We start from the raw sequence: 25,335 nt of genomic DNA on the forward strand, positions 1-25,335 counted from the left end.
GGCTTAAGAGTTTCTCTAATTGATGGTATATCCAAGTATAGAAAAGAAATTAATTGTAAGTGATGACAGTGAATGCAATTTCTTTGCCTAGCTGTGAGAACTGTAAATCTCAGTCATCTGTCATATTTAAGGTACCAAAATAGCTGTATCTGTTAAGCACAGATTTGCTGCTATCACTCCTGGTGTAGCTTTACTCCTTCATGTAAAGCGGTTGGCAGCAGGTGTAAATATATATACAAACACTAGTAGAATATGGCATACATACTAAGAAGGGATTAAATTGTGTTGCAGGTCTTAGTCATGTTATTCTTTAATGCACTGCTACCAGTTACTCTTTGGGTTAATGTAGTGAGTGGCCTAGGAAAAACCGCTGCATTTCAGGTTTAAGTTTTAGATTCATGTTAAGTTGCAGAAAGTTTGCAAAGAAAGGAATTCACCTCTCTTCATTACTGTCATTTACATATGATAATGTTGATATGATGTTGTTCAGTTGAATCATATGCAGTAGTACAGTTTAGAATTGGCAAGTGTATATTAATATAAAAGTGCCTTTAGAAGAAAGTGGAGCGAAATGTCTGTGCTTAAGATAAGAATACCAAAGAATTAATTAAGAGACTAAGAAGTAAAAGCCTTGAGTTTATGAATAGGAATACTGGGCATTTGAGCCCATAAGAAATGAGCTTTCAGCTGGTTACACTTTTTTTTTGGTATGAAAATGGGCCTTGGGGTAAAAATATGTATTGGGCCCAAATTCAGAATCTGTACCTCTAGCACACTTATGCCATTAAGATTATTCTTAATCTTGTATTATTCCTAGAGCTTTTTTTTCCTAGAGCTGTCACAGGCACATACACACATATTCATATGAAAAACTGAATATATGTGTGTATATACACACACACACAAATACATATATACATGTACATGCAGTGTTGGAAGTAATACAATCCTGACTCATTATCAGTGGATCAATAGTTGAATGTGAAAAATGATTCTTTGCATAAAAATACATTTCAATCACTGAATATTTGGCATGAAATCAGAGCTTTTTCTCTTTGAGTAGCATATGCTGAGCAACTACTGAACAGTTTGTGCTTGGAGGGAGGTAGCCTTCAGTCTTTGGAGGAAGCAACAACTGTTACACTTTGGCTGTGTTGCTTAGAATTTAACTTGAAATACATTTTATCTTCAGCTTTTTTCTTTTTTTTGTTTCTCAGCAAATGCCTTTTTGAATTTGTGATACAAGTGTTGCAGATACTTCAGCGCAGCCTCAGATACTGCATCACATTTAACAGCTGTTGGAGATGAACCAGTGCTAAGTAAATTGAATTAAGTTTCTGCTCTCCCTGTTTAGGTAACTAAACTAGTTACTAGTAAAACGGACAAGTGTGGCTGTTCATAATCTGCGTTCTGTTGTCTCTACAATGTTTTACAGCTAGTTAACAGGACTCAATAAGCTGTTACTTGCTTTTAGCAATAGTATTTCTTCTGTTGAGATTTGTACAGTAGTTATTGTTTGAGTGAAAGATACTGAATTGTGTACTGGAATTAAATCAGTGGGATAATTCTGCTAAAACATAAAAATAACAGCAAGGTACAAAATTTTTTCTCATGCCAGAAGAGAATAATAAGCTGACACATTCTGATTCAGGAATTCTGTACATGTTAGTTGTTTGATTATATTTCTGTTGCTTATGGATTGAGTGCTTCTTTCTGGAGTTTTTGCTAGCTCTAGCAAAGGCTTGGAACCTTAGAGGGTATTGTAGGAAAAGAAAAACCCAATGAAACTGCCACCGGAGTGTGCGAAGAAGAGATGGAACTCTTTAAAATAGGTATGATGCTGGTGTGAAGAGACGGACAAAAAGCACCTAGAAGCATGAAAGCAGGACAAATATAATGTGTTTTAAGTACTGAACTAGAGATTCAGTCCAGTGAGCATGCCATTTTGGGAAGAATGGTGAAAGATCAACCCAGTAATAGTAAACATGAACTCAGGAAGAAGTACAAGAATGTCTAGAGAAAAGTTGTTTTCAGAGGAGTGATAATGAAGAGGTTGAGCTCTTCCACTGAGCAGAAAACAATGTAATTATTCTGCTATCTTAAAAGAATGGCATCAAAGCACTGACAGAGGCAAAAGCAAGCTCATAAGGGTAAGAAGTGATGTTTCATTATTTACCCTCCTGCTATTGGCATCACTCTTGCTTTGGATTTTCTTGCATTAGTAATAGCTGCTGCCAGGGGTCTGTTCCCATTGTGCTGTCAGGGTACAAAGCCTTTGGGGTTAATGTAGCAATTGCAGAACACAGATCCTTCACAATACCAGGATGACTCCCTTTATTGGTCCTTAGGAAATACATCCTCACTGTCATCATGTGAGGTGTCCTCAGGTGTCGAGAAGGAATGGGGAGGGTTAATCAGTTAAAGCCCATTGTTCTCTTTGAAATGGCAGTTGTCTGGCTTTTATTTCTATGTATTCATTCTCCCCATACTGGCCTGGTCTTCATTCTTGCTGAAAAAGTACTGGTTGATCCACCTAAACTTTGATAGCCATTTATCCAAAACAAAGGCCCACCCCGTGTTCCTTCTGAGTTGAGATAAAGTCATCTTTATAACTGCTCTGGTTCATCTTTTCCTGAGCTTCAAAAGCACATCACCTTTTTCTGTGTTCTCTTGACCTTATTCCATATTTAGGACTTGTCACATCCATATGAAACCAATCCCAGAACCAGAAGTGCAAGAAAAATACATTTCTTCCTCAACAAACCCTTGGTGAGGTAGGGTTTAAAGCACAGCTTCTCTCTGAAACTATGCTCAGATTTCATGTATAATAGGGCATCCTTTTCCTGTATCATGTTTTTGTCTACTCCTATATAAGCAGTGTAGAAATTGCAATGCAAAGGAGGCTAAATAGATCCAAATTCAAATTACTCAGAACTACTGTGAACAGATTATTCTTGCATTGACTTTTCAATGGAATTGCGCCACTGTTCAGTTTTGCTCTGTGGAATTCTTTCTGTCCTCTGCCCTCCCCTGCCCAGTGCCAGTGCTCCTTTAATTGCTAATGGTGTGAAAGGGCTTAAGTGTGTTTTCCTGTGTCACATGCATAAATTGGTGTTCTCTGCCATTCACTCTTCATCAGGGAGCTTGTGTGTCAGGAAAAGGTGCTTTAAATTCATGTAAATTTGGAAAGGATCACCTTACAACAAAAGAACACAGATTTTCCAACAATAAAACTCTACCTTTGAGGCAAGCAGAAGTTTACTTGCTTGTCAAATAGGCTCAAATTGCTGTGTGCAAATTCTGCATTTTCTAATGTAGGTAAGGTAAAGGTGATAAGTATTTCAGTTGATAGCTATTTTTTGCTGTTGGATATTCTTTAAAAAGACTAAGCTAGGCCATCATCCATGCTCGCTAAAAATTTAATTCTTTTGGGAAGCCTTCACTGTTGTGGTAAGTATAAAAGTATAGAGTATTTAAGATAATGCCTGTTTCTAAAAATTAATACTATATAATCATAGAGGAAGGAGAAATAAGAACTAAAATCCCATTGATCTCTTTTACTGTGCTTTTTTCACTGTGTAACTCTATCCCAGCAATTCAAATGCAGATACTTTTTTCCAGTGTGAATTCCTGGAAATGTAGAGCCAGAATATTTCTATTTTTTTAAATATGTACATAAAAATGTGTTTTAAGAATCTGTGCTTTAATTAAAGATTTTCAGGCAGCTGAGTGTGGTGTTTTTTCAGTGCACATGTGAGTCAGTCTGGTACAGAAATGATGGCTTTGTAATCATACTGGAAATAAAAGAGAAAAAAAACCTTCTGATTATTTTTAATTTTACACAGTTCACGTTTACATTTCTCACTATTCAGTATTTTGTATAAAATCAAATGTAATTTGCAGTATTTTCAAGTGACACACAAATGCATATTGAACTAATTAATATTACAAGATAATATGAAGCTTTATCTTAAAAATACCTTCAGCAAAATAAACTTTCTGTCAATCCAAGTTAAAAAAATATGATTAGAAATATACAGTTTAAAAATAATCAGGATGAACAGTACTGATTAGTCAAGAAATTTTAGACCTGAATAGCCTGTATATGAATTTACATATGACAGTCTGCAAACGATTAATATAAAAAATGCAGTACAACAAACTGGTGAACATCACATTTATGTTTTGGTTTTTTCCTATAATCTCTTACTGTTTTAAATCAGCAGTGCTTCCTCTATTGTCATACTAGGGCAAAAAGACAAGGTCTAGGTTAGTGTTTGAAATTTTTGATGCTGTGACCGAAACCAGCAATTTTACCCAAGAAATTACAACTTTTGAGCATGTAGTATCTTTTGAGTTTAGAATTTGAGGAAGAATCCATATGTAACATATTTGAGAGAGGAAAGGATTTCTAAGAAGAATCTCCTAATTGATGATAGCAGGAGTAACTTCATTCAGCTGCTCTGTTGTACAGATATACAAAGGTGATGCAGCTGCCATAACACATTCCATTTTGGCACATAATACTTCACAATTCAGAAAAAATTTAGAAACTAAGAACTTCCTCACCCATGTCCACTCTTCATTCTTGTACCTAAGACACATTTGGTATGGTATATTAGAAATGTTAGACAAAGTAACAAAAATTCGTTACAAACTAAGCATGCAATTATATGTGGCACAATGAGGTAATGAGTTAATTTTCCATATAAGGCTATTTGGAAAGCTCAGATGTAAAATCCCTTTGACACTTAGTGTTTTTCACTAAGATAGATAGTGGGTGGTGGATGGGGTGTCCTGAAAGACATTGACGTTAAACATGCAGTTTTGGTTTAGCTAGAATTGCTATTGTTTGTGCACTTGCATTACACAAATTTACTTTTGATGAACCTAGAAGTGCTAATTACTCTGCTGCTTACTTTAAATGAGGCAAATTCTGATTCGGAATTTGGAAGGGGTGAGAAAGAGACAAATTATTTTTAGGTTAAAAAAAAGATGCTAAAAGAAGCAGCTCAGCCAAACATAGTAAATATTACTAAATCTTTGTTCTGCTTTTCACTTCATTATTTGCATTCCTTTTGCCTTCCAAGATGAGACTTTTGTTCAAAAAGAAGCATAGGCTCATATTTGCACAACAGATCTATTATTGTGGCTACCTATACGTAAGCTTTTGCACAAAATGGCTTAGTAAAAAACCCACCCAACCAAAAAAAAAAAAATCCAAACCACACAGCCTCCACTAAAAAATCCTAACCAAACAAACCAAACCCAAATCCCCCTAAACTGAAATTATCCCAGAAAAACCAAATAACCTCTGCAAAACAAAGCAACCCCATTGAAAGCCCAAGAAATTTTAATTGCCTTATTGGGATGAGATCAGTCCCTCTCTTTCAGATGCTTTTTATCTAGAAGAAAAGGGTGTGAAAAGGGAAGTTCAAGAAGAAAACAAAATACTTTAAATCTGAGCCTTCAGTGGTCCTTTATTTTGCATCAAACCTTTCTTTTTAATTTGTATTCATGTTTGCAAATTTTGCCTATCTAAGCACATGGATGTTATTTGTAAGCTTACTTACTTCACATCCCATTTCCTCTCCAATTCATGATTCTTTTGTTAGAAAATGTTTTCAAACCACTATGTAATATTCATATTGGCATTCAAAAATCATCAGCCTAACAGAAGGCTTAGTTTTCATTCAAAAGGATGCAGATTGAAACTAGTCACTGAACACTTACATTCATTGAAATTTCCCCCTCTCACCAAGGTAATCTGCATCTTTAAAAACTTCAGTTATTCCATTACTAACACTGTAGATTTCTCCATTTCTTCCACTTTGTACTGTAAGAGTCATTAAATCAACAGATAACTGATTCATAAGTAAGGCTATGTGGTAACAGCCCTCATCTGAGGGATACACAGTTATAACCATCAGCTAGCTGGTGCACAAGAGTACATCAGCTTTGAAATGTCATAATGTGAAAAGTAGTAGGAAAAAAACCACTGTAGTCCTGTGCAGGATAAAAATTTCAGTCTCAAGTAGACTCCTCTAAAAATTACACTGCTTTCTACCAGAGGTAAATTGTAGTTCTTAAATGTCAAAATTTTTACCTGCTCCTGAATTCCACTACCTCAGTCGTATGGCAGCCTTATTTTCCCTTTTTTTTTTGTGTGCTGCACTCATTAAGTGTCCCAAAGCACTGTCCATGTGTTATCAAGGGTACCGATGAAATCTGAGGGGGGATTCCTACCTTTTATATATGGTAATTTAAAGTTTCATGTAAATAGCTTGATAGGAAAAGAAACAGTAATGACAATTCAATAAGACAGCACTGCTTTAAATGGTAGTGGTTTTCCTCCCCTTTAAAATCATACCAGGTTTAAAGCAGTTCTAACTAGTTCAAAGAGCAATTGGTTGTGAAGAACTAAAAAACCTGTCACTACTAAAAACAAGTTAATCACTTACAATTAGTTTTTCCTAAATAAACCACACGACCTTTGACAATAAAGCACTCTTTGGTGGACAACAGTTACATTGTGTACTCAGTACTGCAGCTTCATAAAAAACTTTATACAAAGTAAGAAAGAACAGCCAATCAACACAGGAGAGTACCAATACTATTAGAAATAAAAGCTTTTGTGGTTGATTCTCAGACTCAAGTGAAGACTTCAGCCTGATCTGAACGCACAACACAGATTTATATACTTAAAAGCTCCCACCATCTGGTGATCAGCAGCTAAGTGATTGCCATCACAATTCGTACACATGCATCATACATACGAGCAAGCCCTCTTTATAATAGAGAGCTTAAATATTTACACCTGAGTCTGAATGTACGTAGATTATGTTGGTTTTGAGAAAGTATTGGCATGGTAGAAAAAAGTCTACCAAGCATGTTGACAGTTCATTTTATTCTACAAATAAAAAAGAGATTGTTCTGTTTCATTTTTTACTGAAAAATAGAGCCAAAGTGAACTTCCTTGAATTGCATCAAGTCCCCTCTATATCCCCTTCACTCCTGAATATCCTCTTCAACACTGGTGGCTTATTCAAAATTCAACGCAATACTGTTCTATTCCTTGTGATGGATTGGCTGTTGAAATAAAACATATTTCAGGGAAAAAGTTAAACATTACTTAGTATGTAATTCAAGCAAACATTTCTGGCAAGGTAAAATGAGCAAATAGTACTTCAAAGAAAGAAACAAAAAGTCACTCCATTTAGTAACACAGCAATACTGATTGTCAAGAATGCACAGACTGGTCTGATTACAGACAATATGAAGAAAATTCTGTTCCATACAGAAATGCAAAAGGGCACTCAAGAGTACCATAATTTAATTAGGCACATTTGTGTAAAGCATTACTTTTCTTTTTCTCCCTCTGAAGTATCAGACTGCAGGAAAAGTAGGAAGAACAGGACAGAAACATATTTTTTTAAAGCTAGGCTTAGATTACATATAGAAAAGTTCTGAAATGCTGCAGGTAGTTTACAGTATTTTAACAAGGGTACAGAAGACTACTTTGTAATACCTGGCAAAGCAAAGGCATATGAGATTTTTAAAGTGTATTCCTCTTCATTAGCTTTTGTGATATTCCTCTATACAGCTTTCATACTTTTCCCCGTTACAATTTTTTGTAATAACTTCAACTACATTCCCTTAAGTACCTTTACCTATCAAAATGCCTTTACCACTTAGGATTTAATTTCTTATCAATTGCTTACTACAAATCAAAATTCTGTTCTGTGTGGTGACATGGAAAAGACCATTTAACTTGTATCTTAAGACTCAGTTGGTTTGGATGTGAAGTATGCACCTTGTTAAAATACAGACATGAACTTCTCAGTAACTGGCAAATTTACAAGGAAGATGTCTTATCTGGAGAAATAAGGGCATCCACAGAGAAATACTGGGGTATGGGCTAGAAATATGATTTCCTGCAGCTCAAAACACAGATATTTGTTATGTCCATCAGTACTTTCTTTCATAGAAGGCAGCTCACATCTAAAGATGCTCCACAAAGGAAAAGCAATGAGTGTTATAGATAGGATTGAAATTCCCTATGTTCTCTTTAAAAAGCCAGAATAATGTTTTAGACGTAAATAGCTCTTATTGCTGAAAAATCATTCTGGAGACAATCCATGGTAGTGTCTCCAACAGTCTGAAGGATGAAATGACAAATGAATTCCCTAGCTGTGCAGATTATACTGCATTAAGATGGGTCCCGAGTGTGATTCACATACAAAAAGAATTGACTGATGTGACATAATGCAGTAAATGAGACTGATGTAAAAATGTTGCAAGATTTTTCCACAGGAATGTATCAGAAAGAAAAAGAATAAGGATATACAGTAATGTCAGTGAAGTTCAGTGAAATAAACAAAGTCTTGACAGACAGATGGTGTTAGGGCAGGATGACAATATTGTAGAAATAATTATTCTCTACTCGGCAATCCACTTGATCTGGATTAAGTTCAATGAATCTGAGTACTGTGAGGTAATGCAAACTGCTCATACTTCAAGCAGGTAAACTTAAATGAAAAGTTATGCTTAAAAGAAGACTGATACTTTTTCAAATGGTACAGGAAAATAAAAGGACACTTACAAGACTAACAACAAGGCACTGCATTCTAAATCCATTAAATTATATGGCCATACCACAAGACCCTTCAGAGGGACCAGACCCAATTAGCCCTCTCAGATTATAAAACAATTAAGACTTCTAGAATTAGGACAAATTTGATTATTGGATGGAAATATGAAATTAACTGAAACTTATTTGACCTCCAAAGTTAGAAGAAAAGAAACAGTATATGGTGAGGTGTTTGGGGTAGAAGTTTTAGAAAGTCTATTAAAATATGAAGGAAGTAATTTATGAAGTTTGAGATTGACCTGGTCCTTGGCCTTCAGAGTCATACATCTGGCAATACACTTACAGGACTTCTTATAAAATTAATGATATCTTCTGTGAGCAGTATTTTAGGGATGCTGTTTTTCCCTAAGGATAGGTATTCACATATCACACAATACAAATGTCAGCTTGGAGAAGTGCTTTCCAGGAACTGAAAATCTCTCTTCAGATTACACACATGCATGAATGTAGATACAAAATGTTGCAAACAGTTTAAGTTAAAACTGGGAGAGGCATGAAGAATAAAAACAGCAGGCAGAATCCCATCAATTCTATTTGAACCAAAACTGACATGATAAAAATTGGGTAAAATGGAGAAAAAATCCAACCAACCAAAAGGAAAACCTGGAAAAATACCACTGATTTTAGTAAAATACCTGTTTCCTAGAAAAGGTCTTATTTTTTAATATGTTCAATAAATCAAAACAAGTCACAACTAAAATGTCTCTCAATAGGATTTACTGCACTCTACTGACTATTTCCACTGACTAACAGAGCAAATTTTTCCTAACTTTATTACCTTCAAGGTAACAGGATGAAGAAAGAGAAAAAACAACTCTGTGAGGAAAAAGCTGCGAAACAACTTAAATTTTCAGAGATATTTATGAATCAAGCCACATAACATAGGAAGTAGTTATGTGCCATCTTTTACTCTTTCCAGTCAGTACCTGACAGACCCATTTTTCACTAAGAGTTTAAAACAAATTCCAGTAAATTGTAAGCAATGGGTATTGTTTTAAACTATGCCTTCAGAGTCATCTTTTATAATGACCTGGAGAGTTGCCACTGAGGGGTGTGATCACAGGCATACACAAAGATAAATTAGGAGTAGTCTGGCCATACGCTTCTGGGCCAAAAGGCACTTTCAGTCTTCCATAAATCTACTAGAATTTAGAATTTCATTAAGCTTTACCAAACAGGTTTACTTCACATTATCAGCCATGCTATCAGTAAAAAAATCTCATACCAGTATACACATGCATTTATACACTTCACCTTTCCATAACCACTGCATTTCAGTTGTCTATTGAATTCTTCCTAGTTTTGAATTCATGCACTGACTAGTATATGACTTAATGCTGTGAGGCATTTTTCCGTCTCTCACTCCAGGCAAAGGGGTTTTCATGTTACCAAAATCCCTTGTCTTCAGTAATTCTCACTCACATTACGAATTACTATTTAAAATTCTTGAACTTGGAAGACTGAGCAAGATAAATAAATTACTTAAGATGTAAGGTTCCAGATGTTCTCTGTACATGATACAAACCATTTGTTTCTCACTTTCCATTGCTATGAGAAGGAGCTGAACTATGGCAAAGCTCCTGCCAGCAGTGGATAGAACAGCTGAAAGTATTTGCCTAGAAAACGGTTACAGGATCTGTAAAGAGGGTAACTCTCACCTTTTTAAACTTTTTTTTCTTGCAGCAGACCTGGTAGTTCTTTTAGTAATGTCTGTACTGTCAGAAATGCTAGGTTCAGAGGTTTTATTTTTCTGAACACTGGACTGCAGAGTTACTCTGTAAAGAGTAGGAAAAAAGAAAGATTATGTAATTGGAAAGTTCCTAAAAACACTGAAAAGAGGGTGTTACAATAGAGCTAACAAGTATCAACTTTATATCGATTTCTATTCCATCTGTGCAAGGTTCCAGCTGTGAAAGTATGCACTGTTTTACAGATTCTGACCTAGGAGTAACTTAGCTCTTACTCTTTATTCTCCTGCTATTATTAGACTCTAATTTTCAGTGGCTTCAGCGAGTCCAGTCATATGAGCAGATTACATTAGACTGGCAATCAAAACCTTCATTAAATAGTGCAAGTTACAGTCTGGTCAGTTAATACTCTGAAGAAACTACTTTCACAGAATCCTAGATATGAATACTGAATGCTAACTTTTGGAGCAAAAGTGAACAGGAATATATGGGGAGAATATACATTTCTATATTCATGTAACATACTCACCAAAAACAGAAATGGAAAAAACCTCCAATATTTTCATTGTTTTATATGGGCTTCAGAATTAGAACATGTATTTGAGATAACACAATTTCTTCTGAAATATATTCTTTATGCAGTAAAATTGATCAGCAACATTATTTTTACTACACACCTCTTGATTAGCAAACAAATGCCTACATACCCACAAATTTCAAGTACTTTAAACTTATACTTGAAAAAATCTCTCTTAATAGTTCAGCCTTGCAAAATATTATTACTTGATTTGCAAATGTTCAAACAAAACAGCCGGGTGCTCAGATAAGATACAAGGTTTCAGTGACAAGTACTATGAAAATGCAATGCAAATTCTCCTGTAAACACAGGACATTCAAAGTTGAAGGAATTGCTTTTACAGGAAGCATAAAAAACCACCACCAGATGCCTTCAACTTCATATCATACTTTAGACAAAACAAATTCTTCTAATGAAAATGTTTTCCTTGCATGCCCAAGGTGAAAACATTTAAAACCTGAAAGCTTATGTTTTAGTTTCTACTGTGACTGTGAAACAGTTTTTGCAAGTCCTAATATTGAAATTCTTTTTTCAGTGCCACAGGTGTCATATAGAATGAACAAATTCAGTCGTACCACACTTTTAACCAAGCACTAAAAACTACAGCAGTGGTGAGATAAGACTTGCATTATACCATTCATCTGTGCTGATAGAAACTTCTAGGAATGAACAGAAAAGCACGAGGTTATGCTTAACCTTGTAACATTCAGTCACTGAAATATAAACATGAACAGATCATGGCACATTCTGTTTTACTAGTGCTCATGCAGCCAGAAATATGGAAAAATCATGTTTTCTCCGTAAATACACACATTTGGTGTCTCTCTGCATAAAATGCATGCAGTGTACATATAAAAGAAAGCAAAAGTTATTGGAATGCAATTCTTGTAATCTTTCTCTCATAAACACCCAGTTTTCTAGATGCCAGAAGTTCAGAAAATGAATGTACATGGCTTATACCCATGTACGTATCTAACAGGAACTGAAATATGAGCCAGCAGTGTGCCCTGTCGCCCAGAAGGCCGCTAGTGTTCTGGGGACCATCAGGAAGATCACTGCCAGCAGGTCAGAGGAGGTGATCCTGCCCCTTTACTCAGCCCAGGTGAGGCACATCTGGAGTGCTGTGTCTAGTTCTGAGCTGCCCAGCACAAGAGAGACAAGGAGGTCCTGGGGAGAGTCCAGTGGAAGGATGTGAAGATGATGAAGGGACTGGACAGCTCTCTTTTGAGGAAGGCCTCAGGGAGCTGGGTCTGTTCAGCCTCCAGAAGAGATGACAGAGGGGACTTCATCATTGTCTGTCAGTATCTGAAGGCAGGCTGTCAAGAGCCAGGCTCTGCTTGGTGGTGCTGAGCAACAGGAGGCATTGGGCACAAACGGGTGTACAGGAAGTTCCACCTGAATGTGAAGAACTTCTGAACTTCTGAACCCAAACTTCTTTACTGTGCAGGTGACTGAGCTCTGGAAGATTGTCCAGAGAGGTTGTCAAGTCACCTGCACTGGAGATTTAAGAGCCATTTGGATGCAATCCTGTGCCATATAGTCTGGGATGACTCTGCATGAGCAGGGAGGTTGGACCACATGACCCACTGTGGTCTATTTCAACATTTATGCATTCTGTGATTCTGTGAAGCATTATGAATTCTCAAGATAGCATTTTGAACAAACATTTAAATATTCATCTTTTCAGTATCATAAGGTAGCCCTTACTTCCAAAAAAATTTCATCTGTTCAAAACAAAGAAAGATAATAATAGAAGCTCTAAGTGGAAATGTGACTTATAATAAAAATAGCCACTAGGAAACCAAAACAATCACAAAAACATCCTTGTAAGTTTGCTGCATTTGCCAAAGGGAGATAACAAGATGCCGTATGGGATCAGCTCAGAGCCAGCTGTGAGCAAAGTAGAATCTTTAACATCATCTGCTCTACAGTTGATATGTCATTTTTACATCTCAGATATATACAACTTCACTGGGCTACTCTACAGGAAAGAATAATTGAAATCACTGTGAACAAAACATTTGCTAAATTATCACACAGACATTTTAAAATCAGACTAGAATTCTAGACATCCAAGGCTGATAGCACCTCAAGGAAAAGAGACAAGGTTTCATTTACACCACTGTCTGACAGTTTGTTGCAAATAAACACCCAAAACTGTCTTTGAGCCTCACAGCTGTCAGCTGAGGAGCAGCAACAGTGCTATCACAGCTTTTATTAGAATGCTACTGCATATATGTTAAAGGTGAGAGAAGAAACCAATGCATGGAATTTTGGTTTAGCACAATTACACTAACAACCTCACTTGATAGCAGGAGGTTCAATAGATAGGTTTTATAATGGATGTGAGATGAAGAAGTAGAGGTAGAGGAAAATTGTGTCAACATGTCAGCATGAAAAACATATCCCAAACTATATTAGAGAAGTGTAAGATCTCAGGACACCTACCTTACTCCTTTGGAGCTGTTCACATAAAATAGTATGCCACACAACTTCCAGAAACACCAGCAAACCCATCTGATGTACACAAAGGTTTTCTAACTCAATGGATATGATAAAAAAAAATGAAAAAAACCAACCAACCACCACCAAAGCCCCACAAAAAAAACCAAAAACAAACAAAACAAAAAAAAACAAAAAAAAAAAAAACCAAAAAAAAAAAATCAATCAAAAAACTCCCAAAACCCTGCAGGCTATAGGATGTTGTAATAGTCACACTATTAAACATACATTTACATTCTAAGAATTTTTCATCTCCTCTTAATCTGTAATAGAAACATCACTTGGTAGTTCTGATCCTAAATACATACCACAAATAGCAGACAAGTTCATACACTGCTTTCTTATTCAAGCTAATACCTTGGCCTTTAAACAAATAAAGACCTGTTTGAATGGAACAGTGCTTGTCTAAGGAGCAGCAACTTTTAAATAACTCACAACTCTTATTCACCATTTAACTCAGTGCAAGGGCAGAACACAGGCACACCACCAACACACAAAAACCCAAACTCCACAACCCGGGACAAAATCCACAAAACTTGAATTGCAACCAGTGTAATACACATTGGACAGAAACCAGTCCATACAAGCTTTTTTAAAATATGTGATTGCAGAATCCTAAGCAGAGACGAAGAAAAAAAGAGGTTACACAGGTACATGTCTTCTCTATCTGCAAAAGGCATTTTAGTCTTGCCAACCAATCTGGGCAACCTGTCTTACAAGGTCTGTCAAGTGCAATACTGCTTTCTCCTTCATCACCTCATGATTGTTAAGAAAATAGATCTGAGACCTCTGCTACTCTTCCAAGTCATCGACAGGCAACAAATGACCAATAACTCCTCAGCATACAGGGCTCCAGCCAACACAACTGCCAGGCTAGCCCAGATTGATCCATGATCCTTATTGATAATTTGATCTCTTAAAACATGAGATATTAGCTGCAGAAAGAAGAGAAAGTTGGGCAAGTTTTTAAGAAAAGCCTAAGTGTTTTCTCTCCCTATACTTAAACCCACATTGTTAATCTTAAAAGTCAAGCAGCAGCACCAGTAATTGGAAATTCACAGCAAATGGGAATAACAAAATTGCTTGCATCACATCTACCAACATCAAACAGTCTTTTTTCATCTAGCAAGGAATAAGTGTTTCTAGTTTTTAGACAGAACACAGATACAGTAAGAGAAAGAAAGGATGATAGTTGACTGAAATTGATCTTTAGCACAGTACAGCAAAACAAAGAACAGATTGTTTCACCTCTTTAACCTGTGTTTTAAGCTTAGCTTTTTAGTATGTGTTCAGAAATCGGAGGTCTGACTTCCAGAGACCACTGAGAAAAGAAAGAGTGCTTCATTCACTGTAAAATTTTGAAAACACACCTCTCATATTATTTGGAATCATGCCTCTCAAGTAAGTTATTTGACAAGGTTAGGGGGAAAAATTAAGCTGAAATGATCTTTATTTCTTTACAATTTCTTTCTCAAAAAGAACAGATTAAGATGACCTCAGTGAAGGCCAACTGAATAACTAACCTGTCCAAAGTCTCCCAGTTCTCATTCTATAGTTATTCAGTCACTTAGGTCAGCAGAAAGAGTTTCATGCTTTTTAAAAAAGTGCAGGCAAAAAGTTGCAAGGCCAAAGGTATGGATGACAGAAAATCTCAACCTTCATGCCTGTCAGGAGAGAATGCCTATTCTTAATTAGTAAAAGACTTTCTGACCATTTTTTTAATCTGACAGCACCAAGATTTCAAGTATTCACCCAAAGTAATCATTCTGCTTTGAGGGTGGTGATGACAGAGGAGCTTCAGGGAGGCTCAGAAACAAGCAAACAAGCAAAAAGTTCATTTGCACTTTCTCACAGTTCTGTGTGCTGTTGGAATTTTATTTGACCAAAATATGTAAGTTGTCACTTTATGAAAACATTGCACCTTTTAAGTAGAAGCAAGGCACAGAAATCACTGCAGCTACTCTGATGAAAGTGGAGTGAAGAAAGAGTAAAAACTGTACTCAAGGAATTGATATGCTATTAATGTTTTCTCAGCTGCTGAATCCAAGTAACAGAATAAAGGAATGTAAGTAGTCTCCTAAAGCTCTAGAAAACATAACTGTGAACAAAAGATGATGAAACCAGACTGGCTGGGTAAAGAAGTGAGCTTGGACCTAACACTGCAACTTGCCCCATCTTCTTTAATGTCAAAAAGGTAAAAGAAATAATGTTTTATGACATGGCATATAATATAATATTTGGTCTCTTCATAGAAACAAAGACCTACTGACATTTCTAACAAATTCTAATTCTTGGCATTTCAGGGGAATAAAATCATGTGTTGGGAAACTAGCCTACTTTGCAAGTTCATGACCTTCGAAGTAAAACTGAAGCTAACATTTGCATCTGCAATATGCAAAGGATAGGATCATATTTTAAAGCAGCACTTTTTTATTTCTTACAGATAATTTTGCTTATGTAGTTTTGCTTATCTGCAGAGAAGAAATATTTCAAAACTAAAACTTACTCTAATTTTAAGAGCTGTTTGCCTTTGTATATTGTAAGCCAGCCATAAAAATCACTCAATTATTCCAAATAATATACACAAGAATATAACAAAGCCAGAGCAGTGAAATTCACTCTTGCAACAAAGCCAGTAAGAAAAATGACATGAAAACATGCATTTAAGAGACATACTAGACAGAAGGTGTGAGCTATTGTAGAGAAATGGAATGGGACACTTACACAGTGGCTCTCTCTCAGGGGGTCCTGATGGTTACTATGTTCTTAAACCATCTAGACAGAATAGCAGGCTGGGCAGAAGGGAGCCACATACAATCCACCAGATGACAATGCTACACAGTGTAGACACCAGCATAGCTAGGAGCCATCTAAAAAGGGATTGGAGGGGGAGGTAGAGATGAAAAAAAATTCAAAGCAAAAGCTATTGGTGCATTTTAGCTTGTTTCAAGTTCTTCAAAAGGATACTGCTCTATAAACTTTGCCAAGCATTTCTTACTTTCTATGACTAACAATCCATACAGCCACAAATTGCCAATTTGGTACCCATGTGCTGCTGGAATCAAAGCAAATCTTCTGAAATCCACACCAAAGTCACCTATTTCACACAGTCTGTATCACACTTGGAAAGAATTGTGTGCAGGAGCAATACATCTCTGACCACTTGCTGCCATCTCTTATGCAGTTTGCTCAGCCTGTATTCACACATTTTACTTCACAATCATACATTCTGATACTAAAACATTACATCACAGACAGGTACATTTGCAGAAACAAGCAACTTATATAAACGAGATGATGGGGTGTATTACCTTTCCATGTAAGAAGCAAAAGCCAATGCATAATCCTTTGCCACAGGTGCAGAATATTGCTTATTAGAACATACATAAAATATCCAGTCATCAACACATAAAGAATTTATACAGCCAACCTCAATAAACACTATACAAGTCCCTTGTGACTTAAAAGTAAATAATGCCTCTATTTTTCAAAGACTAACTGTCCAAGGTTCTGGTGCTCTTACTTTGCCCCCCCTCACCCCCCTTATTTTTTCCTCTGAAATAGGACTACTTGGAAGATTTAGAAGCTTCTGTTTGTTTGTTTGTTTAGATAACAGTAACCAATTTCACTGCAAGAATAATTATTTTAACAGACTTAACTAAAAAGGAAAGAGACAGTCATCTCTTGTACTAGAAAAAACTGATTCTTGTAAGGCAGCTAAATATTCCTTCAATAAAACAACAGTAACACAAAGGAATGTATGAGCTTACACATTCATTTTTCACTGAATTATTTCAGTACAGGTTGCAACCATAAAAATAACTCAGGGGAAGAGAAAGAAGTAAATTGAAGCCCCTTGAGCAGCAATGCACAATGTAAAAATGAGCTATAAGCTCCAGGTCAGTTAGTTTAATTCTACACAAGCACAAACTAATTAGAGCAGACATATTGCAGAATGTTTCATGGACCAAATAATATTTTAATAGTAGATAGGTTTTGTATTAAGAAGGTATTAGGACAATGGCTCTGAATAGATTATCACACAGTCCACATTCATCATATGGAACATACAGTGAGTGTATGGCAATTAAGTACTTGACAATTAAGGCACTTCTGTGCCTTGGAAACTAATCTGCAAGGCAGTTGTTTTTTGCTGTGCTATTTGAAGTAACTGAGGTGCTGCATTTTGGTATTTTTTAAGTCAGCTGGGCACAGTCCTTGTTCTGAGTATGTTGTTTCTTATATGGCTGCCTGTGTAAATGATAAGCATGAACAGAAGACAGTAATTTAAAACAAAAGCAGAAGTCAGACATAGCAATGTGTGAAGGTTTCCAGAGATACATTCCTTTACCTTCAGCACATTTTTACTACATACTTCTCACTTTTTCTAAAAGTCTGCTTACAGTGGTGATCTTGAAAAAGAAGAAAAAGAAAATAAAAATTCCAGCAAGGTAGAAGCATCATGTCCTACAGAAGGACAACACAATAAAAGTCATGTTGACTGTGGCCTGTGACTTTGGTAACATGTGATTACCAAAAGTCTGACAGCCAGGGGTCACCATTGCTTTCCTAGCAATCAAACGCGATCCTGCAAAGTTTTCCAAGTGTTGCATTCACTTGCAGTTTGTTTAAGGGCAGGCAGATGTATTTTGTACCTACAGTTCTTAGAAGCTACAAAAGATGCAAACTTTCTTTTACAGGTGATGTTTCAGGACTTGTCTAAAATACACCACCAACTTCACTGACAGAAATACAGTTCTTTAAATTTGTTTACTGAAACAGTGGCTACTCTGCCTTCCAGATTCACCAGACATTATCACAAAGCCTACAGGATTTAGGGAAAGTTCTCTTCCAAGGAAGAGAAAATTAAAGGAAGCTAAAAATCCTTCTTTCAACTCTGACTTTACTGACTTTATTTCAAACACCAGGCCGTACCTTACTTGAGCCAATCAAACAAAACCACATAGAGTCATATTCTTTTGATTTTATACTACCACAGGACAGACAAGGGAATGTTTGTGAAAAGCATTCAGAAGTGCTATAGGAGCTTGTAAAGTGCAGAATATCAACATCAAAAACTATGCAGAAAACTAGAAATTCAGTCATGCATTTCTTTAACCAAATTGCCCTGCCTCCTCAGCATTCACCAAGCCTTCAGAGAAATAGTGAACCTCATGTTTGTTTTAAGGGAATAAAAACAGCATTGATAGCAAAAATTTGTGGGCAATGGGAAGTATGCATGAAGAAAAGGATAAAAGCGTTTCTGGCATTTTATATATTCAGAAACTGACTTACGCTAGTGGAGATGCAGTTGGAGCTTTTGCTTGCCTTTTGCTTTTCAGAGCACGAAGCTTATCCCCTTGTGTTAAACAGTTTGTTTCATCATCATCACTGTACTGGATAAGTGGAGGGGGGAAAGGGATAAATCAATTAAATATAGGCACTTTGACATATAAGAATTAACTTTATCTTAAAGGTTAAAATTAGAATTATCTCAACAGGATAAAGTCAAAGAAAATTCACTTGCATAAATATAGTTCTGTTTCTTCCAGTTTCCTGCCTTAGAAGCTGTAAACCATTAAGTGGTGTCATGACTTACATGCATTGGAATATTGTCTCCTTTTAAAGCATTGGAAGCAATATATTATAAAATCTTTGCTTAGGTAGAGTATGATCTTCACTAAATACAGCATTTCCCTTCTTCACTTGCCTTTTTAAAACAGCAGTACTGTCTTTGTCAAAAAGCACCATCAAAAGGTATTACAGAAGTTGCAATTACTTAGAAACTAAAATGAGTAAAAATGATAAGCATAACCCACCCTTTCATCCCCTCCATTTAAATACAGTAAAGCAACAGACAATCCAAAATGAAATCAGTGTTTTTGATTGCAGAATGTATGTTTTATCTATTGTTGACCTAATTACAGAAGAGTAAAACATGATGATGCTCCTACTTCACCTGTGTGCTAAACTCCATTTTTTATAATTGCCATCCCTAGTTTCCTCCCCCACCCCCATATCCTTTTATACAAAAAGGGTGAACAGAAAAAAAATTTGATTAACAAAGTTTTTGTGCACTCACAGGTTTTTTCAAAACCTGAGAGATTCTCAACAGTTTCAACTTTTACAAGAGCACAATATTTGGATGGTTACCAGTTCAATGTCCTTTTGGATGCTTCTCCTGTTTCTTGTGTTATTAATTGAAATATCATCTACTCCTGACAGAATTCTTGTTACAGCAATTTTATGGTTTCGTTTCAACTTTGCACGGAAAATATCCCCTTCTGTCCAAAGTTCTGCCTGTTTGCTATCGTAACATGGAAAAAAAGGCCCAAAACACAACAAATTAACACTGAGGATTGTTAAGTGTACAATAGAAGAAGAAGAAGAAAAAGACATCTAGATTTATTTTTGGCAATAATTTACACTCAATCTACTTACTCCATCAGGAAATGCTGTTGTGGTCCAATGACAGAACCAGGTCTATTTATTCTGATCCAGGCAATAGATTCAGCAGCTGTCATCCGATAATGCTTCATGATGTAACAGGCAATAAGTGTGCCAGTTCGTCCAAGGCCAGCTGTGCAATATAAAAGAATGGCTTCTTTTATATATCCATCTTCATCTGGAATCTGTTGTAACTACAGACACTGTTACTTGGACAAGTAGTTACCTGCCCAATTTATCAAAACAAACCCCTACTTATCAAATGTGGTAAGGGAAACTTACTCTTTAATCTGTTTCATCATATACAAGGTTACTAACACACTGTCCATATTTTCTTTGAGTGAGGTAACCCTCCAAAGCCAGCAACTTTACAAAGATCTGTAAGTTCAGCTACCTTTATTTACCTATCTATCTATGAATATGTATGAAGGTATGAGAATGTTTATAAGCATGGGATAAAACAGTTGGCCTTATTTTTCTTTTCAGAATTCTCCCAGCACCTTCTTGCAAACTAATCATACATTGCACTGAAATCAGATGTTCTCCCAGCCCCCCTCTAATTAATCTCTTTAATTCCCAAGAAAAAAACAAATTTTGCAATAAGCAAGTCTGGGCACTAGCTAGCACAGGAAAGAAGTACTCCAGAGTGAGAAACCTTATTTAAAATGGCCCTCAAAACAGTTCTATTTAACTTGGAAAAACATGAGAAGCAAGAAAGGAGAGAGGACTGCTCCAGCTAAGTGGCATCTCTCCTTAATCACTTGCTGCACATGCAAATCACACACCACCTTAGCTCATTTAACAATTAACTGATCAACACCACTGTAAAATCTTCTGTATAACACAACAGCCAAGACAACCACACAGTAGCTTCCATGACTTGCTTTAGGAACTTGCTTTAGCTTTCCATGACTTCCATGACAGCTTTAGGAACAGGCTACAGCATTCTAAACTTCCTCAAGAGTAAGCACAGCCTAGACACCATTAGTCTGATATCTACCAAAGAACACCTTAATTTGAATAATAACAAAGCACTTGTAGCACTGATACTCAATATTCTGGCATAACCAATTAAGTGATATGCCTGAATTTATCACCTCAGTGAAGAATAAGAGTATGGACTTGTTTTCCCAGAGTCAAGATGCTGGTTTCAACAATTCTTTCACTTTCCAGTATAATTCTGTTAAATGCAGCAAACAGATGGCAGATACAGGATCAGAACTGCAGTCTTTGCAGGTCCAAAGAAACAGGTTAAGAAAATGCCCTTCTCCTTCAATCACAGCATTATCAGATACACTAGTGATGCAAAGTTGTGGAGAAGAAATGTCTGATAGACTATTAAAGATGGTATGGGAAGGGAAACATACTGCCTCTAGAACAACCGAAAACAATAACTATACTAGCTGCATTGGCCAGGCTCTTAAAATCTTCTAACTCTGGAGGAATGGATATTCAGAGTGTGCCCAAACTAGTATAGTTTCTGAGGGATGAAGATGTTGGTAGCTACAGAAGAACACTCATACACTTTGAGAAATCTCCCCAAAATACAGCACTGTTTCCAAAAGTTTACCACTTGGTATATTTAAACCTGTATTTTCAGAGAAAACTTGACAGGACTTCAAATGCCTGCGCAAAGCATCCTTTGAAAGTACTAACACTTTCTAGCAGAAACAGCTATTAATATCGTAAATCTCATTTTCCCCAGTCTCATTTTGGGAATGGCTTGGACGATTTTTCTGGTACTTAAGAAAATTAGAAGATTAAGTGCTGAATAGAATCATAGAAATAATTTTAATGGAACAGTTGCAGTTTGGCAGAGATGTTAATAACTAGATATAGTAGAATTATACTGCAAAATAGCTCAGGAACTGTAATTATAAACATCACTAGTGATATAAACTGATTTTTGCATCATACCTTTGCAATGGACAGCTATTACACCTTCAGCATTTTCACAAATATTTAGAAATGTTTTAACTATAGTATCACTAGGTGTGCTTCCATCAGCAAAGAAGAGATCAAAATGCTCAAATCCAGCATCTGTAAATCGTTTGGCATCATACAGTTTTTTGTTGAGGCGTATTATAGTGGTGACCTTCTTTTGCTTGAAGTATGGGAAATAAGCCTCTGGAGCATGGTGGGGATAGCCTATTTGAGAACAGAAGATAAAAAAAGAGTAAGGCTTAAACTGAAGAAATAAAAAATATTTTTAAAAAAAGATATGAAAATACTCCCAAAACAGAGACAAGAAAAAGACTAACTGAAAATGGAACTTTAATACAATCACCTAGGTCAGATACAATTAAACCAAGCATTAAAATTTTACTGCCAGAGTTCTTATAAAAGGAAAAGAGCCAAGGAAAAAACACACTGTTTGAGGAACAATTTTTAAAGCTTGTTCTTACTGATAACAATCAACTAAGAAAGTAGTGGGCTTGTGTTCCCCACCTCCTTTTTTAAGCATACCATTTTCAATTTTACTTCTTGAATGAGGTCCACTGAAGGCAATGAATTTGTTTGGTATTATCCAGTTAAAATCTCCATTTTCTGCTCTCTGTCAAGAGAAAATGCTTGGTTTATCATTATCCCTGTATTTTCAGGCTTTTCCTTATTGTTTCAAAATACATGCTAGATAGAATTTATGTATAATTTTTGTCAAAGGAAGGTGTGTTAGTTGGCTGCTTTCTTTTTCATCATGAGGATGACAGATGCTCTCAACCTCACATTTCTCCCGTGTCCCTGTCTTTCTAAATCAGAGGTGTAGAACAACGCAACTCATGCCCTTGAGATGAAGAGCAACTTCCAAATTTTTATTTTTTATAGGATCCTAAATTGGTCTTACCAATTGGCCTTACCACCATTCACAAATTATAAAATTATTTTTTCAGCTCTAGAACCATTTAATTTTCTCTTTACAGACATCTGGCAGCTTTGCATTTCTGAGACTGTGTACAGTCAGGAGTTGCAGTATTTCATTGTGACAATAATTTCCTATGACCCAAAGTGAATTTTATGCACTTGGAGTTTCCCCGCCCTGTTTTCTTCTTTACCTCAAAGAGTGCTATTACATTTTTGCCATCTGTCCTCAAACACATACTTTGATTGTTCTCTAGCATTCAGTTAGACTTGGGCTTGTATGCCCTTTAGTTTTTCATCAAGACTGCTCAAGAATATCCAGGGTTTTACTAATAAAGGAGACTCCCGTTTATTTCCATTTTGGTTTCTGCTTTTCCCCATGTTTGAACATAATTATGCTTAAATCTGGATTTTACTATTCTCTGTCTGACCACGAACCTTTATTTAACTATCATAACTTAAAGAGACAAAGCAAAAATGGAACTTAATACTACAAAAGAATAGCAGAAATTATAAGCAATTGCTTTAGCATTAGTAACAGCAAACAAATCAAGAGATTGATACTGAACACTTACTTCATAATGCTCATATTCATCTACATCAAACGTACTAAAATCCAGGAAACCATACTGCAAAGCCTAAAATTCAGAACACAGTTCTTAACAAAGATGCCTCTTCAATGAGGACAGTTTATTACTGGTTTTGGTTATGTGAAGTCCTTTAATACACACTCTCCCCTTCTTTCTTTACAAAACTTAAGAATACAGAAAAACTCAGTCCTGCTTCAAACTAGGCTTGTAAGTTTCAATATAAGTGAAGTTAGTAAATCAACTTTTTTTGTTTTCACGAAATCACTATAAAAACCCCAGATTATTGAAGCATTTAGTCTTTTCATTATTGCTAGCTGCACAAAATAAAAAGAAAAATAACCAGCAAAAAATATCTGTTGAAGCTCTAAGTAGATTCTAAAGACCACATTCAAGGACTGGAGATATATTTTGTGCACAAATTTTATTTGCTAATATCTTCACTGATTTCAAATTGCTTGCAGTCACAAAGTCCTAAGTAGATATTACTGTGAGTCCATGATGTCCCATAATTAGCCACAACCATAATCCTTAACACTGTATAAAAAATGTAAACATTTGGGTAACTAATAGTTTATCCACTTGTTAAAACAGGAAGACATACACAGATAAACCTCATATCTCCAGATATAAAAAATACTACATTCCAATTTTCTTTTTTACTACCTAATCTTCTGCAGCTTTCCTTCTTGTTCACCTGCAAGAACAACAATGCACCAGTCTTGGCATACAAATAACCAATTTCAAAATACCCAGAAAAGCTGAAAAATCACCAATCTTCAAGAAGATGACTTAACCAGTAAAAATGTCACTATTTGGCAGAGATACCCATTATGCAAAACACAATAGTACGGTGGAGAGCTGCAGAATTCCATTTCACTATTCATACGGACTAAAAATAATGTGGTTCGATTCTCTTATCCTTTAATGCTGCATTACTTCACTGCTATATTGCTATAAAACCGAGATTTTATAATTTTATAGTTAAAAAAAGAAGCACCGACTCCTAATATTTGTTCTATTTCTATTACTAAAGCAAAATCTGAAATCATTACCATGTGCTGCAAATGCCAGAAGTATATAGCAAACCCATTCAAAACCCTTTGAAAGGCTATGTTCAGCCTAATACATAACACCAGGGGGCATACAATAAACCTAACACATAGCTCTTAGGATTAGAGGTGAATTACTGTCCCAATAGATTACACAAGTAAAACTCAGAATTCCCTCTATAATATCTTCACTTGTTGATTATATAAAGTACTGGTAGACTTCTAAGAATGCTGTATCTATTTTGTGACAATGCATAATGCATAGTAAACTAGGCAACAATCAGCAGATCTGCTAGTTCACAGCTTTAATTGGATCCTAGTTTCCTCAGCCTTCTTCTTCTGATGGGCAACATTTAGCTATTTTTTTGAAATGTGAAAAAATATTCATTTACTGACCTTGTTTATTGCATGAAAACAGTCCAGTAACGTTAGATGAAAACTGCAAGTACCAAAGGAAGCATCCCTATAAGATACAATGACCAAAACATAATTACTGTATTTTAATCCAAGTGAAAGCAATTGAAGATACTTCTGTAAAACACCTTTTAAAATTACTTCAAGGTAATGATTATTAAACTGAAATAATTATACCAAATGATTACTTCATTTCCCATACACTGAATCTTACAAGAATAACAACATAAAATAAGTTATATTAACAGATACAAGATTACTCCAGCCACAGTTTTTGTAAAGCAGAAATGTTCAATTTCTGACATGAACTGTTAGTAAAAATGTTCAATTTCTGACATGGACTGTTATACTAAAATATTTAGTAAATATAGTAAATATATAAATCTAATGGTAATTATACAATAAATTATAGTAAATATAATAAAATAAAAAAATATTTTCCTTAGTAAATATAATAAAATATTTTCCTTAAGAAGCATAAATAGTTAATGCTTATACAAGAGGAGAAACTAGTTTCATTAAAACAGCTCCTTTCAATGACAAGTTTTTTAATTCTGTTGAT

General features: G+C 35.7%; 1 protein-coding gene across 14 annotated transcripts in view; it reads right to left on the reverse strand.

Annotated features, from left to right (window-relative positions):
• Positions 1 to 25,335, reverse strand: part of CDC14B (cell division cycle 14B) — a 69,988-nt gene that overhangs the window by 22,208 nt on the left and 22,445 nt on the right. For 5 of the 14 annotated variants that reach the window (XR_010031345.1, XR_010031347.1, XR_010031344.1 and 2 more), the window contains exons 6-13: positions 24,756 to 24,822; positions 23,296 to 23,358; positions 22,331 to 22,418; positions 21,782 to 22,012; positions 19,859 to 19,997; positions 19,571 to 19,724; positions 18,713 to 18,813; positions 16,142 to 16,287 (exon numbers count right to left, since the gene is read on the reverse strand). Coding sequence is in view for 6 of the 14 variants with exons in the window: in XM_063181264.1 (XP_063037334.1) it covers positions 16,176 to 16,287; positions 18,713 to 18,813; positions 19,571 to 19,724; positions 19,859 to 19,997; positions 21,782 to 22,012; positions 22,331 to 22,418; positions 23,296 to 23,358; positions 24,756 to 24,822 (955 nt within the window). In the remaining 8 variants the exon portion in view is untranslated. Of the gene's footprint in view, positions 1 to 1,670; positions 3,795 to 3,815; positions 7,090 to 10,308; positions 10,426 to 13,363; positions 13,453 to 16,141; positions 16,288 to 17,375; positions 17,669 to 18,712; positions 18,814 to 19,570; positions 19,725 to 19,858; positions 19,998 to 21,781; positions 22,013 to 22,330; positions 22,419 to 23,295; positions 23,359 to 24,755; positions 24,823 to 25,335 lie in introns of those variants that run through there. The other 9 variants (XR_010031343.1, XR_010031348.1, XR_010031349.1 and 6 more) reach the window with 9 other exon arrangements.

This window comes from Melospiza melodia, chromosome Z (genome assembly GCF_035770615.1).
Source record: "Melospiza melodia melodia isolate bMelMel2 chromosome Z, bMelMel2.pri, whole genome shotgun sequence".
Classification (NCBI taxonomy): domain Eukaryota; kingdom Metazoa; phylum Chordata; class Aves; order Passeriformes; family Passerellidae; genus Melospiza; species Melospiza melodia.